Source organism: Typopeltis vanoorti, chromosome 2 (assembly GCF_054136105.1).
Source record: "Typopeltis vanoorti isolate ZY-2024b chromosome 2, IOZ_Tvanoo_1.0, whole genome shotgun sequence".
Lineage (NCBI taxonomy): Eukaryota > Metazoa > Arthropoda > Arachnida > Uropygi > Thelyphonidae > Typopeltis > Typopeltis vanoorti.
In genome coordinates, this window is record NC_143550.1 from 62,066,503 (window position 1) to 62,083,507 (window position 17,005).

General features: G+C 35.7%; 1 protein-coding gene across 1 annotated transcript in view; it reads left to right on the plus strand.

Annotated features, from left to right (window-relative positions):
* The first annotated feature begins 5,361 nt into the window (after positions 1–5,361).
* The window catches only part of wmd (serine-threonine kinase receptor-associated protein wmd), a 130,470-nt gene continuing 118,826 nt past the window's right edge, over positions 5,362–17,005 (plus strand). Inside the window, exon 1 of the mRNA XM_090405558.1 lies at positions 5,362–5,566. Coding sequence (XP_090261684.1) covers positions 5,452–5,566 — 115 coding nt within the window. The 5' untranslated portion in view covers positions 5,362–5,451. The remainder of the gene's footprint in view (positions 5,567–17,005) is intronic.

The following is a 17,005-nucleotide window of genomic DNA, read 5'->3' on the forward strand; positions in this document are numbered from 1 at the left end:
GCCAGTTCAGTGTAGCAAAGAGTTAGGCTTTAAAATTCCGCAAGCAAAGAAGATGGAATGCAGAGTACAAAATTTTTGGCGATATCATAAATGAGGTGGAGGAGATGAAGGATCTAAGGCGGATGATGGATAGGGATATGAAATTTCGGGCACATTTTGCCAAATTTTTTGAGAACAGCACAGTGGATTCTGTCAATAAACAGGGACACTGGCATATGAAAGATGTCATTGTATAAGGCTTTGATCAAATGGTATATGAATTACTGAACATAGATTTCATGATCTGATTTTCAAAAGGATGAAAAGATACTGGAAAGAGTTCAGAGACGATTTACTAAGATGGTTTCTGGTCTGGGGAATATTGAGCATAAATACAGATTAAGCGAATGCAATTCATGGAATCTAGTGTTAAGAAGGAGGAATAGAAGGGGGACATGATCGAATCATATAAGTTGGTAAGGGATTATTATTATTAATGCATTTGGGATTTTTCATAGAATGGGGGAAGCCGGGAGAGATCAAGAGACTATCTCTGGAATCTGTATACGAAAGACGTGAGCAAAGGGGATGAAGAGTAAATGCTTTGTGTGGAGAGTGGTAGGTGAATGGAATGCTTGCTCAAAAGTGTAAAATTATGGAGACAGTGAACGCACTTAAGTCATTTTATGAGAAGCTATGTGTTTGTGAGAGCAGAACCTCCTGTGATGATTCTTTGGAGTTCTGATGCTAATTATTATTATTAATAAGTGACACTCCCAAGGAGTCCAAGGACTTATTGAGGGAGGAGACTCTCCTCCACTATACACGACTCACTGTTTCCATTATTATTATTATTATTATTATTATTATTATTATTATTATTATTATTATTATTATTATTATTATTATTATTATTCACAGGGGATTTTCAAACTACCTTCAAAATAGAAAGCATATGACACGTATCGAGTCAAACCGAAGCAGAGAGCTACCAGTAACCTGTGGAGTACCACAGGAAGCTGTACTCTCCCCAACTCTATTCAACATTTACACACACGATATTAATCAGCTACCTCTCAAAGGTAACACATTCCAATACGCAGACGATACAACTATAATATCCATCCATAATAACGCAAGCATAGCCCAAACAAATATGCAACATTACATAAATCTGATCATAGATTGGCTCACGAAAAACTCCATACACCTAAACTCAAAAAAGACAAAATTAATGATATTCAGAAATCCACTGACTCGACCAGTTGATAACAAATATATAACCATCCAACATCCACTTTCCAACATAAAAAACACACAGAACAGCAAAACCACTACAATCACTCAGGTTGAAACAATACGATACCTTGGAATTTACTTCGATGCAGATATGAACTGGAATAGCCACAAAAACCATCTACACAACAAACTCCGAACAATAAGTGGCAAACTCTACAGGTTAACAGACATAGTTCCCATATGCCTAAAAACACTAATATACAAAGCACTATGCCAAAATATACTAAGATACGCTATAACAACGTGTGCTTTCAGTGCACCCTACAAATTAAATAGATTAATTTCGCTACAGTACAAAATGATAAAGCTGATCTTTTGGAAACAAAGAGAAAATAACGACCTTATATACATTGCAATGTCAGAACACAAAATACTGACAGCAAAACATTTATGTCACTATGCAGTTTTGCTAAAACATTATTTCGATGCCAACTACAGGACAGTTAGAAATACATACCGTATAACAAGGCCTCAGACAATTAATTATATCACATATAAATACAATAATCACCACGGAAAGGCCACGCGAAACTTCTACATCCCAGACATGATAAACAAATTACCTTTTGAATACAGAAACCTTACAAACTACAGTAGCCTGAAAAGAGCTCTAAGGACATACTATGAACAAGAAACACGCACCCAGAATACAATACAAACTTAATGAAACACAATATATTCGTTCAGGCTTCCAGATCAGCGACGCATCAATACCTTCCAAGTTATTGTGAGTGCGTGCGTGCGTGCGTGCGTGCGTGTGCGTGCGTGCGTGCGTGCGAATTTCTCAATCATAGATTTCGTTGCTTCCCAACCCAGCAGGAAAAAACCCAATAAATAATAACCAACTGGTGTCATCCTCAGATAAGCTTACATATAAGCTTCGAGGATGAAAGCAGAGAAATTAGTTCTCATCCAAGATGTATCACATGTAAACCAAAGTGTATGTAATGTATGTATCATATGTAAACAAATGTAAGTAATGTATCATATGTAATCAAATGTATGTAATAACTGTAACAAAAGTGTGCAATATAGATTGCATACTTTTGTATGCAATCACCCTCTGAGAGAAAAATCTGGCCCTTACACCCTTCTTGGCAGCCTTCATTCTCAGCTTCGAAGGATGCCTTCTCACCCTTTCCCCACCCTCCATAAATTGAAAAATCCTATCAATTGAAATATTGTATGACCCTTTCAACAGCTTGTAAGTCTCAATCATATCACCCCTCTTTCTCATATTTGCTAGTGTCTGCAATCTACATATTCTGAACTGTCCTCATGATCAGTATTCCACAATCCTGATATCATTCTGAACACTCGCCTTTGTATTATACTCTCCAATATATCAGAATCACATTGGAAACCAGGAGACCAGACCTTCGCACAATAGTCCAAGTGAGGTCTCATCAAGGCCTTGTAAAGAGGCAAAATAACATCATTATCGTTACATGTGAACGTTCGTTTGAGCATTGCAAAGATCTTTTGAGTTGTATTTGCAATCTTTGCCACATGACACCAGAACTTCAACTTCCTATCTGTTAACACTTCAAGATCCCTAGCCTTATCAGTTTCTTCTAGCCTAATCCCACCAATATAATACGACATTGGATAGGTAATCATGCCAAAGTGAATGACTTTACATTTACTGACATTGAACTGACACCCATTTTCCCATGCCCACAATTCCAGCTTATTCAAATCATTCTGCAAGGACTGCATATAAGCCAATTTCATGATTACTCTGCTATCTTTGCATCATCAGCAAATAACTGTATGTCGCTTGTCAAATCCTTCCCAATATCATTAATGTATATTAATTAATCCTTCATCTCCTACTACCACCATGACGCTTGTCAAATCCTTCCCAATATCATTAATGTACATTAATTAATCCTCCATCTCCTACTACCATCAAGACAGAACGCCTAGCACCATCAATGGTATAATAGTTTAGCCTGTATATTGCGTGTGTTCTCATAGCCAATTAGCCTGAATGCGAGATGAAAAATCCGAGTTTCCTGGAGAAAAACAATACAAAGATTCCTTTAATCACTCCAAGAATCGAAGTCAGGTGTCTTTTTTCTAGTCGAAGGATATAATTGTCCCATTATTCTTCTAATTGAGCAAAAGAGGCACTTGAATTTTTCGAATCAGAAGGTTCGAAAAAAATAAAGCACTTCATCGTCACTATTTGAAAGATATTGAAGGGACAGTTGATAGTCGTTTAACTTGGCAATAGCTACAGCAGGGCAACATCAAGAAAGAGGCAGATCTGGTATGTGCTGCTCAAGAACAATCACTACAAAAGAATGCAATAAAAGTGAAGATTGAAAAGCTCCTTAACAGTGGACCATATAATTAGTTCTTACAGCAAGCTTGCTCATATAGATTATAAACAAAGGCGTGATCGGGTAGTAAAAGCTGTTCAGTAGAGCGTATGTAGGAAATATGGTTTCCACACTTGCAGAACTCTTGGGAACACACAGTTGAAATAAGTTATTGAAAATGAAAATGTCATGATATTATGCGACTTAAAATTCAGAAGAATAGGCACATCTCCAACATAATAAACCAGACATAACTGTATCGAACAACCACATGTGTGGTATATTGATGTGGCAATATCAGCAGGTAATATGATAGAAAAAAAGTGCATTAAAACAGACCAAGTATATGGTTTTTAGATTGAAATTAAACGACTTTGGAACAAGAAAGCAGCAACAACAACAGTTTCAATTATAATTTAAAGATACCAAGAAATTATATACTTGGTTTAATCCTTTAATCAAGTGTAAGAAAACAAACTTTGTGCCTGAAGTATTTTCAGGACTTTGGCCACTCGTGGTAAAGAGGGTATGACTTCACATCACTTGCCTTAGTGTCCCATAATGCAAAGCACATCTCCTTGCAGACATGTATAATGCTATACATTATGGGAAGGATCATTACCCTGACCAGTTTAAGTAAAGGCCTCTCTAAAAATTAGGCGATTCCCCCGAACCACCTCCTACGAGTGACCGAAAGATCGTCCAACTCAGCGTTGGTTCCACTCAGTGACAGACACACCCTACCACTGAGCAGAGCTGCTCATATTCTAGGGAAAAGCATCGACTGATAAAGCCCCATTGGGCAACGCCAGAAAACCCTCTCCGCAGAAATCGAAATGCTCTCTGAAGGAAAAATCCCCCGAAACCTAAGTTCCCCCCTCACCAGAAGCGAAATTCCGGAAGAAACCTAAGCTACAGAGCAAAAACTTTCAGATCGGTTTCGACCTTTATTGAGGTCTCTCTTCAGTGGGTGCCAGACCCAGAGGTGATACCAAGAATTACGCATAACATTACTGTCTACAAGGGCGAAGCATAAAGCTTTTGTAATCCTTGCTATCTGATAAGGATACTGTGAAGATGAAAATTTATGAGCTAATTGCTCGGTTCCCGAGTGAGTGAAAGCTTATAGGTTATTGATTGGTACTAAGATGGCTTTTGTATTTGGTGAATCGGTTTCATCGTAATTTGATGCTTGCTGAACTAATTCATTTGGGTGAGTGGACGATTTTGTAAAGAACTTTGCTGCTGAAGATTGCAGGAAACTTTGTGGAAAATTTGCAGGAAATCCAAGTGTAAGTAAACTTTGTTTGCTTACACTTGGATAAAGGATTAAACCAAGTATATATTTTCTTGGTATCTTTAAATTATAGTATAATCAAGTGAAACAATTTCCAACAACAGTTTCAGTTGTTACAGGAATGCTAGGAGCAACACCAAGAGCATTTTTGAAACATCTGGAAAAGTCAAGCCTTCCAGATATAACACCAATTCAACTTCATAAAAGGACCCTTTTTGGGACATCATCTTTTTTTACATATCATTTTACGATGATATCTAGTCAATTCCCAGGCTTTTGCATAAGCCCCGAATTGGACTTATTTGTCAGTAAAAGATTTCATTATCCTTTTCATGTTGCTCTTTGACTGTGAACTCTGTTAACTGAATATAGAAATAATATTTCAGTTCTTTAGGGAAGACGATCACGTGGAACTTTATTGCCCAATACAAACTGTAAAGAATGCCATTTATAAATATAATTTTAATTACATATTTGAGTACACCGCATCGCTACTTTACTAAAGACGAGTGCCATCTATTGTTCTAAATTTTGTTTTGAGATGTAAATATGTCAGGTTTAAGGCAAACATCGTTAACTTGTAGTGGCCATACGCGACCAGTTGTTGATTTAGCATTTAGTAAAGTTACTCCATTTGGTTATTTTTTAATATCAGCATGTAAAGGTAAGTCAGATAAGCGAATGTTGTAAACTAGATCTGTTCTAGAATATGAGTTAATTTTTAACCGGTATTCGTATCTCATGTTCTGCCGTTAACTTGTGATGAATTGCGATCAGCTTGTTTTATACGTGAAATAATTTATGCTAAATCACTTATTATTTTCTGGAGGCATAGATTCCAGGAGAGTGATATATTATTTTCTGGAGGCATAGATTCCAGGAGAGTGATATATATCCAATGAACACAATGCTTATCTCACCACGTGTTCTGTCCATTCACTAGGAATTTCCATGATGCTTAATGAAGTAAAACAACAACAAGAAAGATTAAGAATAATATATTTTTTGGGGTCCATGTATACATAATAAAAACCGTATTACTCAGATTTCTGCACATTTCACTCGAATTTCCTCACTTGTGCCTGTTTATTGATCAATACTTTGCTCTCTCTCTTTTAACAACTTATATTTTTGTAGAAAATTTTTAACTCATATTTTGAACATTTTGTCTAATTTCTTCCATTTACTGTTCCCTCAGATTACATTCATTTTCTAGCCTCATATCACTATTTTTTTTTTTTTTTTGTAGTTTTGTCAGCCTTGTTATGACCTCAGTCTTTTCCAGATCTTCCTCATCACTGAAAAGGCCACCCAGTCTGTGTAATTTTTAAACTCCAGCATTGTGCATGTAGTCTGATCAAATGTACATTTGAGTTATTGTGAAAAGATATTTTTTTCTACTCCCACCTATGAAAGGTTGTACAGCTGTAGTATATTAGTAGTTATCAGTTAGTGCCCTGGACTGTTTCCTTTTATTCTTTTTCATTTTTATTATATAGTTATTATTTTTCACGTAATGAGGAAACCCCGTTTTAGAAGCCAAACTTTAGAAAAAATTTGAATCTATTTCAGGCCTCAAATAAGTGAGGTGAGAGTTCTCACATCCTACTAGGTATTGAAATTCATCTTCCATCACCATAGTATGATTCGAACCCATTCGTTTCAAGTAATTAGCAAACACAAGTCCAACCTGGCTTTGTGTTTGCCAATTACTTCCTTATTTCTTCTAGTGTGTTTCACATTGTGCCAATTCTGTCACCATTACAACCTCACCCCTCTTCAGTTTCCTGTTAACCATCACACCCAAGATCCTTTCTCTACCTTTTGCAGTTCATAACTGAGCAATATAAAATACAAGGTTCTATTTTCTGACCTATATATATATATATATATCACATCTTTTTAGACTACATACAAATACCTTTTCTATATTAACATCCTCTGATATCTGTCATAGAACCAATTTCCTACCTAGCTCATTACATGACATTCTGCTATCCTGTTTTTAAAGTACTTTTTTTATTTGTATTTTGTATATTTGTCATTTATTAGTACTTTGTGTTCCATTGACCTGAACTTGATAGTAGCATTTGAACTCACATTAGTGGAAAATGTAGGTACGAAGGCCAGCCCTACAATTTCCAATAATATCTTTATTTTTGTAACTTATTAGGCACTTTTTTTAGTTCCTACTTTTGTAGGAATTTCAAAGCAAGCACCTTTTGTTTCACCATATATGTTTACATTTAATGAAACACAAAAGGTGCTTGTCCATACTGAAGGTCATCATCATGCGTATCAAGGATTTAGGCCTAGCATGGCTTGTTCCGACCTTAGAAGTCATCGTTTAAGAGGACGTCCTGGTTTTCTTTTTCCTAATAGCTTGTACTTTAAGGCTTGTTTTGGTAATCTTTCTGTTTTCATTCTTTGAATGTGTTCCATCCATTTATGTTTATATTTTTTAATTTTTTCTATTACTGGTTCTTGGTTTAATTCTTTCATAATTTCTTAATTTCTTTTGTGATCAAATAGGATATACTTTGCAATTTTTCCTCATGAACTTCATTTCTGCTGTTAATTTTTGTTTCTCTTTTTTGTTTTATTGTCCAGATTTCTCTTCCATATATTAAGACTGGTAGGACTAATGTATTGTATATTTTTAGTCTGGTTTGGTTTAAATATAGAGTTAATTACACCTGTTATTTTTAAATATTTTGCAATTTTTACGTTTATATCTTTTTCATTTTCATATGTGATCATACATTCTAAGTAGTTAAATGAATTCACCTGTTTTATCTATTACTATTTAGTTCTTGCTGGATCTTTTCCTTTAAAGGCCATAGTTTTTGATTTTTCTGTTGATATTATCATACCATAATGGATATCTCATTTAGATCTAAAATAGCTTTCTGTAAGTTATCTTCAGTTATCTCCACTATACTGAAGGTAAAAGTAGTATATGGAAGAGCAGAATCCAGGAGAAAGCAGGTAACTAATGGTATACAGCAAGGCTCTGTTCTTGGACTACTGCTGCTTAATTTGTACTTAAATCATGATGTTAATAATTTGAAGGGAGATATTCATTTATTTGTTGATGATGCAAAGTTGGGTAAAGGTAATCAAGAAGTGATGTAGTGAGTTTACAGGTTGATTTAAATAGACTGACAGTATGGACAAAACGTAATGGATGTCAATTTATGTGAAAAAGTGTAAAGTTTTGCATTTTGGGATAAAAAAAAAGATTACAAGCTGTGTGCCACATTGTGGGAACTGTATACTACAGCAAATTGATTATGCCAGGGATTTGGGGATAGTAGATAGTTGAAGCTTAGAGGGCGTATTGCTAAGGTATCCAGGATAGCTTACAGGATTGCTTGGTTATTGAAGAACACACACTAACAAGCAGAGATAAGGGAGTTATCATTCCTCTTTATAATGTCTTGATTACTATGCTCAAGTCATCACCTGGTTTATTGGGGGATGAGGAAGTGGCAGAGAGGATCCATAGGCAAGTGAACAAGGTGGTGAGTGGTCTGGGGCATGCTTCCTGTGAGGATAGATTGAGGTTTTGTGGGTCACAAAGGTTGGTCGATAGGCAAAAAAGGGGAGGAGTATGATATAAATATTTAAGTTATTTAAAGGATTAATACAAAGGAAAGGAAAGAGGTCATCTGTTGAAATTAAGTAAGAGTGTGGTTAGCAAAGGCATGAAGAATAGATTTTTCACTTGGAGAGAGAGAGAGAGTGCTGAATAAATGGAATGTGTTTCCAGATTCAGTTGTAAGTGCTGTCTGTTAATAGATTCGAGGAGAGGTAGGATATTGTGTGGATAGTTTAGACCTCCCAAGGTAATAAGTTGAGATTCCATGGAGGTGCTTGTTCAATAATAATAATAATGCCACTTAAGTTACTGGGAACTGTGACCAGTAGGGATAAAATATTTAGATCTTGGCTAATGATACAGTTATAGTTGCTTATTTGTTATACATAAATGAATCAAAATCAGTTAATGCTTATGTTAATCTTCATGATTCTCTCAGAACATTTCCATATGTTTTATACTGCTCCCATACCTTCCTCTTCCATAATAATTGTTGCTATAATATCTTTATAGATTTCATCCTTATCCTATTACCATTTGTTTTTTATGTAGAGTCTACCATTGCCAACCAGAAATATTATCTTGGCTATGTGCCAATCTCTTTCAATTCTTTCCCTACAAATTTATCCTTGTGAAGGTATTTTTCCATGTTTGCATGTAAGTTATTTTCCTACCAAATCTGTCACTGTCACTTACCTTTCAAATCAGTCTTTTTTCCCTAAATCTTAATCTTTTGAAAATTGCATTCCCATTGTTTCTTTATCTACAAATACAAATTAGCAATGTTCTTATTATTGCACAGGCACTCCCCATGTAGTCTAAAGATTCGTTATGGGAGAACTACTATCCACACAATTCTGTTTGTAACTTTCCATGAATGCATTTACCCACAAAACACTCACAGCAAACTATCAACCTGTTCTACTCATTCAGCACTCTTCAAGCCAAAAAAAAAAAAAAAAACTTGTCCTCACATCCTTGCTAACAGCAGTTGTAGTCAATTTCCAGGGATGACTCTGATCTGCTCCTTTATTCAAGTACAGAAAAATTTCCTCTGCATCAATCCTTTAAAACTTTTAGTAAGTTACTTTTTTTTATCATATTTCCTCTTTTCCACTTATCCTACTTCTGCAATCCACAAATCATCAATCTCATTCAGTGATTCAGAAATGCAGGAATCATTTCCAAATCCTCACCACTTGTAATCTTCCTCATCCCCAAGAAATACTTGACCAGCCATATTCTTCTTTATATAGCCTTATAAAGAAGAATTATAATTTCCTTTTCTGTGGTTATTATTGTGTTCTTCCAGTAACCAAGTATCCCTAGGAGCTATCTTTGCAGTATGCCCTTTGAACTTCATATTCCTCTTCATCACCCCCCAAATCTTATCACTTTCCTGGAATACAGTTCCATCATTGTGGCATATACCTTGTAATCTTTTCATCCCAAAAAGCATAACTTCATTTAACTGGTATCCATTATATTTTGTCCATACTCTCAGCCTATATTAATCATCTTGCAAACTGTTGGTATCACTTTGATTTGCTCTCATGCTGCTGAGTTTTGCATCATCATCAAACAATGTAATATTTCCTTTCAAATCATTTCTTATATCATCTGTTTTATATACAAATTCAGTGGAGTGGTTTGAGCTTTATCCTGGATTCTTCTCTATATGGTGCTCATTGATATCTGTTTATCCATTAGCCACGTTTGTATCCTTATCACCAGCTTCATATTTGTCTCCATTTGTTCCAGTTTGTATAAGAGTTCCATGTGATAAACGGAACCCTGTTAAACACCTTTGCAAAATTCAGCATGACCTACCTTTCACAAAGCTATGCTGCCCCCCCCTCTCATAGTGTATCATATTCTTATCCACCCATTCCTGAATTCTTTGACCAACTTTTGCAGTACTTGACCACCCACTACTTCCAAGATACTGATTGGTTTTGCAATTTGCTGTTTCAGTGTTGGAGTCTCTTATGCAGTGGATTTATTTTACTCTTGTTCCTGGGCTTTACCAGAGCTGATGGGCATGTTAAAACAGCCTAGTCAGAAGCAATCCCATGGCTGTATTTGTATAGATTCTCCAGTATTCTAACTACAGGCATTCTCCTGATTTTCGTAGATCCAAGATATTCTGATTCAGAGTTACAGATGATATTGGGAAAGCCCAGTGAATCTACACCAGTCTCCATGTTGAAGTGACACTTCCAATGAAATTCCATGTGTCAGAGACAGCATACTGGCAGCATATCATCCAATCAGCAATACTCATTTGTTTGCTATAGTCTCCACTGAATAGATAGCTATGGTGTTATCTTTTTTATTGTACAGTGATTTACATGGTTAAATAAAGTAAAAGGACTAAGTGATATAAGCAGTGCATCCCATAAACATAAGACTGATTTCAAGATGAAATTGAACATCATTAAGAATTATGAAAGTTATAGGGCACTGCAAGCCCATCACATGATTAAACTGGCTATGTTGACTGAATATAGTTGTTAAGGATGAACTTGATTTAAAAAAACATGTTAAATTATCTGAATCATTGAAATTCATTGTAATAGATGCTTTAAATTGTTTTAAATTTATGCCCTTCACTGTGGAAAATTTATTTTACAATTCTCTTCTTTTAGCATTATATATTACATTGTGAACATTTTTGGCATATATGGTAAATTTCTGTTGGATACCATCAGTTTCATAGGTTGATCGAACTCATGTAAGTTTTGACTTATGGACTGTCCTCTGGAATGCAATCCTTCTATAAAACTGTAGACCCTATAGTTTAATTTCATCAACCTCTATTCCTATACCAGTTCCTGTCATATCTATCACAGCAGTGTCTTCACTTACATTATGGGCCCTTTTAAATTGGTCATTCAGTAATTTGCCTATTTTGTCTGTTTCTTTCATCTTGCTACCATCAACCCTCATTAAAGTTATTCTTCCATAGACACACTTTCTTTTACTTGCCACAAAGCAAAATAATTCTGAGGAATTTCCTTTGTCCTGCTTGCATTGAACATTTTAAGGGAGATTTTTAGTGCAACAGTCCAAAAGTAGGAACCATATTCTAAGATTGGGAAGGTTTGGGATTTATAGTGTTAGCAGTTATATAGGTAAGTAGCATTTTGAGTAGAATGCTCTAGAAACTTAATAAAGATTCCTTCCTAGTTATCAGAAATGAAATGAAGCTAATTTTATGAACCAAGGTTCATATCCTCAGAATGAGAATAAGATCAATAACAAACTGAGAAAAACTAAATGCATCAGCTTATTTTCTCATTTTATTTCTGCTCTCCAAACAACAAACTATAAGTTTGAATTTGACTTTGGGCACGGATGTGTTGTTGGATGTATTTAGGTGGAAGTGGAGAATTTCATTGCCCAATGTAAGACCACAATTACCAATTTATTGGAGGCCTGAAGTGACTTGAAAAAGTTATTTGGTCTTTAGAGCAGGATTTCACATATTTAACCCTTCTTCTACTCTTGTTATTAATAGTAGTCTGCTATAGACTAACTGCCATTTGTGGTCAAGTATGCATAAAAAGAAAAAAAAGAAAAAAAAAAAGGCAACTCCACAGTTTGACCATGCAAAACTTCTCCACTAGTAAATTCTTGTCATGGTAATTTTTGTTACTCCCACGAATGAAAGGTTGTAATCCTAAAGTATATTAGCAAAGTGTGTGGGTTAAGATCCCACCCCCCGTTTTTAGTAATTTTTAAATTTTTCTTGTATTTTCATTTATTTTTTTAGTTGATCTGGAAACCCTGCTTTAGAGACGAAACATGGAACTTTTTTTTCATGTTTGGTGTCTAGAGCCGAGTTTCTAGATCAGTAACAGGGCACTGGTCTCACATTAAATGAGGAAATTTATCTACTACACAATGACAATCGTCAGCATCCATGTCCATGGTGGAATTTTAATCCACAACTTGTTGGTTGGAGAGTAGATGCTCTAATCACTTGACCAACCAGGATTTTCAGAATTTTTAATCAAATACACTGCAGCATGTTTTTTTTTCTTCTACTTATTTACAAAGTAATTATACTCAACAAATTATATTCCTTTTTGAATCTTTTATCCCTAATAACTTGACATATAGGAATGTAAGATATAATTAATAACATAAAATGGATTTACCTTATATATTTATTAAATTTAAATTTTAACTATTAATTAAATTTAAAAAAATATTAAAATATATGTATATATTTTTATTAGTATAAAATTTCACCCTGGCATCAAGGACATTTTCAGTATGACTTTCAAATTAAACAAGAACAGAAACCAGTATGTTCCACAATGATGTGTGAATTGCACGTACATATGGAGTATCATGGTCTTATTATATTAAGGTTCTAGTAAAACATAACTTTAACAAGATTTATTAATACACATACCAACCCACCCACCAGAATTTAAGTTAATTTTGGAATTTGTGAAGAACTATTTTCCATGAGTTGAATAATTTAAGTCCATCATTTCTGTTGAGATTCAATTGATGTTCAAGGCCTCATAACTCTTTCTGCATAAATATTCCAAGATATTACTTTTATGGAGAACTTATTTTTCTTCCTATGAACTCTGTCTGCTGGTGATAGCATGCTCTATTCCTGGCATCTCAGAAGGTATAGCCAAACTACTTAAATCCATTGGCCTACAAGAATACTTCCATCCTGTCAACAAGATATCTACTTTTCTAGGCTTAGTTAATGAAGTCTAAATGTTCATCACTTTCTTTGCTCCACTGAATTGTTTCTCTTCCAAGTAATAAATTATATCAAGTCCACCTTCCTAACTAATGGCTTTTACCAAATCATATGTCGACAAGATAATTACAGTTTCCTTGTAATCTGCCTCTCATCAAAATTCTGATATAGAGATGGTCTGTTGTGTCACCATCACCTGTGTTAAAGGTATCTCAGAAGGTATAGCCAAACTACTTAAATCCATTGGCCTACAACAGGGGTCTTCAATGCATGGCCTGCAGTCCACTTGTGCCAGCCATTTTGAAAAAATAACTACTTAACATTAAAACGCAATTAAATAAAAAATAATTTCAATGAAGCTCATGAGCTACTAAGCTATACTGTGGTATTTAGAATTGTAAGGTGCTTTCCAGATTCACAAGGAACACTGTTCATTTGATACTTGACATAAAATCCTATAAAAATAAATATTAAATAGACCTGCTTCTTCAGCCATCTACCAGTGTCGAGCGGCACTTAAGTACTAGTACTAACATTGCAGGTAGATGGCTGAAGCAGTAGTTCATTCGGGTACACTGTCTAGTGCCAGGTACATCTCGAAGGTTCTCGATACTTCATTATTTTCATATAAATACAAGTCTAATCCACAGTCAGTCGTGAACAGTGTGATATTTGTGTCTAAGTGCACGCAGGTTCGTCGTGTCAGCCATAGCCTATTGTGGTTTTATATTGCCAGACTTTTTTTCATTAGTGTGAGACATATTCTGTGGATAATAACCGTTACATGGCCATTTTGGATCATTTTTTGGGTTCACCTTCCATCACTATGGCGTCTACGAGTAAAAAGCATAAATCAAGTGATTCTTGTCAGTTTTTTAATGAAAAGTGGACCAATTTGTACTTTTTTGTGCCGATCGACAATAAGACAGTGAGTTTAATTTGTCGTGAGTCAGTATCAAAAGAATACAATATAAAACGACACTATGATACAAAGCATGCATCCAATTTTAATCACCTTCAAGGGTGGCTTTGTGTGGACAAAGTGAACCGTCTCCAGATTGATTTAAAATGCCAGTAGGATACATTTAAAAGGTAGAGGGAAGAGAGGAGCGAAGCGTGTGTCAAATTAGGTTATGTAATAGCTGAAAAAATTGCTAAAAAATCAAAAACCTTCTGGGACGGTGAGTTTGTGAAATAATGTCTCATCACTGCTGGGGATATTCTATGCCCAAATAATAAGGAAGTGTTTAAAATACCAAGTTTGTCTGGGGTAACTGTAGCACAACGTGTCGAAGAACTTCCCAATGACATTGAAGGAACTTTAAAAAAATGGTCGTCCGAATTTGTCATATTCACTTGCTTTAGATGAGAGCACAGATGTGAAGGATACAACACAACTCGCTATCTTTGTTCATGGCATTGATCAACAATGCACTCTGACAGAAGAACTGCTGGTGCTCGTTCTTATGAAGGGAATGACGAAAGGCACTGATATTCTTGAAGCCGCCAAGAAAATGCTCCAACATTTCGACCTCAGCTTAACCTTCCTCGAGGGTGTGGTAACTGATGGTGCCCCTGCTATGGCGGGAAAGAACTAATTGTTTGTTGCGCTGCTATGGAAAGAACCGGAACTAGAAGGAAAAGATTTCGTCCATTACCACTGTTTAATCCACCAGGAGAATTTGTGCACGAAAACTATTGGATTTGAGAATGTCATGGAAGTTATTGTTACTGCCATCAACATTATTAGAGCAAGAGGATTGAATTGTTGTTATTTCCAAGTGTTTTTGACCCAAGAGTGCAAAGCGGATCATGGCGATGTGGTTTATTATAGTGGTGTGCGTTGGTTGAGCAGAGGGAACGTTCTTAAAATGCTCTTTGACTTGAGGAGTGAAATACAGTAGTTCATGCAAACCAAGGGGAAGACAATTGTGGAATTCAAAGATCTGAAGTGGATGATAAACTTTGCCTTTGTGACCGACATATCGTTGCATATGAATGACCTCAATATGTGGCTACAATCCAAAGATCAACTGGTGCACAACTCTGTTTGATCACATCAAAGTCTTTGTGCCCAAGCTCATACTTTGGGAGGCACAACTAGCAAAAAACGACAACTCGTTTTCAGCTTCTCACTGAGTCCAACTGTCTGTCTCTTGATGAATACGCTACAAAATTAGCTGTGTTCCAAAGTGAGTTTGAAGAGAGATTTAGTGATTTTCGTAACCAAGCAGTCTTCTTTAGATTTATTTTCAAAATGCCGTTCAGTGTCAATGCTGCCGAAATGCCAGGCTCAGTACAAATGGAGCTTCTTTCAACTCCAAAACAACTCTTCTTTGATAGAAAAATTATTCAATGTGCCCCTGCTTACATTTTACAAAGACTACGTTTCTGAGGACACATTCTCTAATCTTCGCCGACATGCTTTGAAGATGTGCGCTTTGTTAGGAAACACATACTTAATGTGAGCAGTTCATTCTCCAGAATGAAGCATGCGAAGTCCAAGACAAGAACTGAGATTACCGACCATCATCTAGAGAATACTCTGCACATAGCGACTTCCAACATTGATGCCAACATTGACAAACTGCTCAAGGAAAAGCACTGTCAAGTTTCCTATTGACATTGTAAAAAATGAATGTTTTCTTCATTAAATTATCTTTTTTTAAGTATTGATTGTATTTACTTATCATGAACCCAACTCCTATCTATGCTCTTAAAGCTGAGTTTGTTTATTTTTATAGGATTTTATGTAAAGCATCAAATGCTCAGTATTCCTTGTGAACCTGGAAAGCATCTTACAATTCTAAATACCACAGTATAGCTTAGTGGCCCGCACTGTCTGAACGTTGAAAACCCCTGGCCTACAAGAATCCTTCCATCCTGTCAACAAGATATCTACTTTTCTAGGCCTAGTTAAAGATAAACTTCTGCCTTCAGACCACTGTGGAGTGTAACAAATTCCTTGCTGGTGTGGATTATCATAGTTTTGCCAGACAGATCTGTAGCCATTTGTGTCATGATGAACATTTAGACTACATTTAGTTCCCACTATGTTAAGATCACCCCTTCCTGAATTTTTTCTTTTAACCAGCTCTCCAATACCTTGACCACCACTCCTAATATGCTGATTTGGCAATAATTTGCTACTTATCCAGGAGCATCCTTTATGAAAAAGTGTTTTCCTGCTTTTGACTTCCTTGTGACCTTTGAGAGCTGAGATCTGATCCAGACATTGCTTTTGCTTCCCTACCAGATTCTTGTAAAAAATTTTCTTTCCCACCAGGGAATTGAACCCCAGTCTCCTGCATGACAGGCAAGAATATTAACAAGGAATTCCATGTTACTTCACATCTGATTGCCTCAGTATCCCATAATGCACAGTACTTATAGCACTTCAGAAGCATCGGATAGCTTTCCGTTACACACTTAATCAAGCTCCCCTTTTCCCTCCATTCACTAGTTTAACTTATTCAGTCTGAATGCTCTCATTCAATACCTCTTATTCCCCAGTCTGCTTAATTAGCATCCATTTTGGACATTCTGCCACCATTATCTCCTTTTTGCCACAAATTACTTGCACTTGTCAATGAGTGTATTTCACATGCGCTACATTTATGAAATTCTTCACGTCAAAACTGAACGAAGGGCTAAGTGCCTGCACTGTTATATGCATCACTTAATATGTCGATGTATAAAATAAAAAAATAAGCATTCCAACCAAATGTACACTGAATTAAAACTATACTATAAATGAAATCTGATGGCAT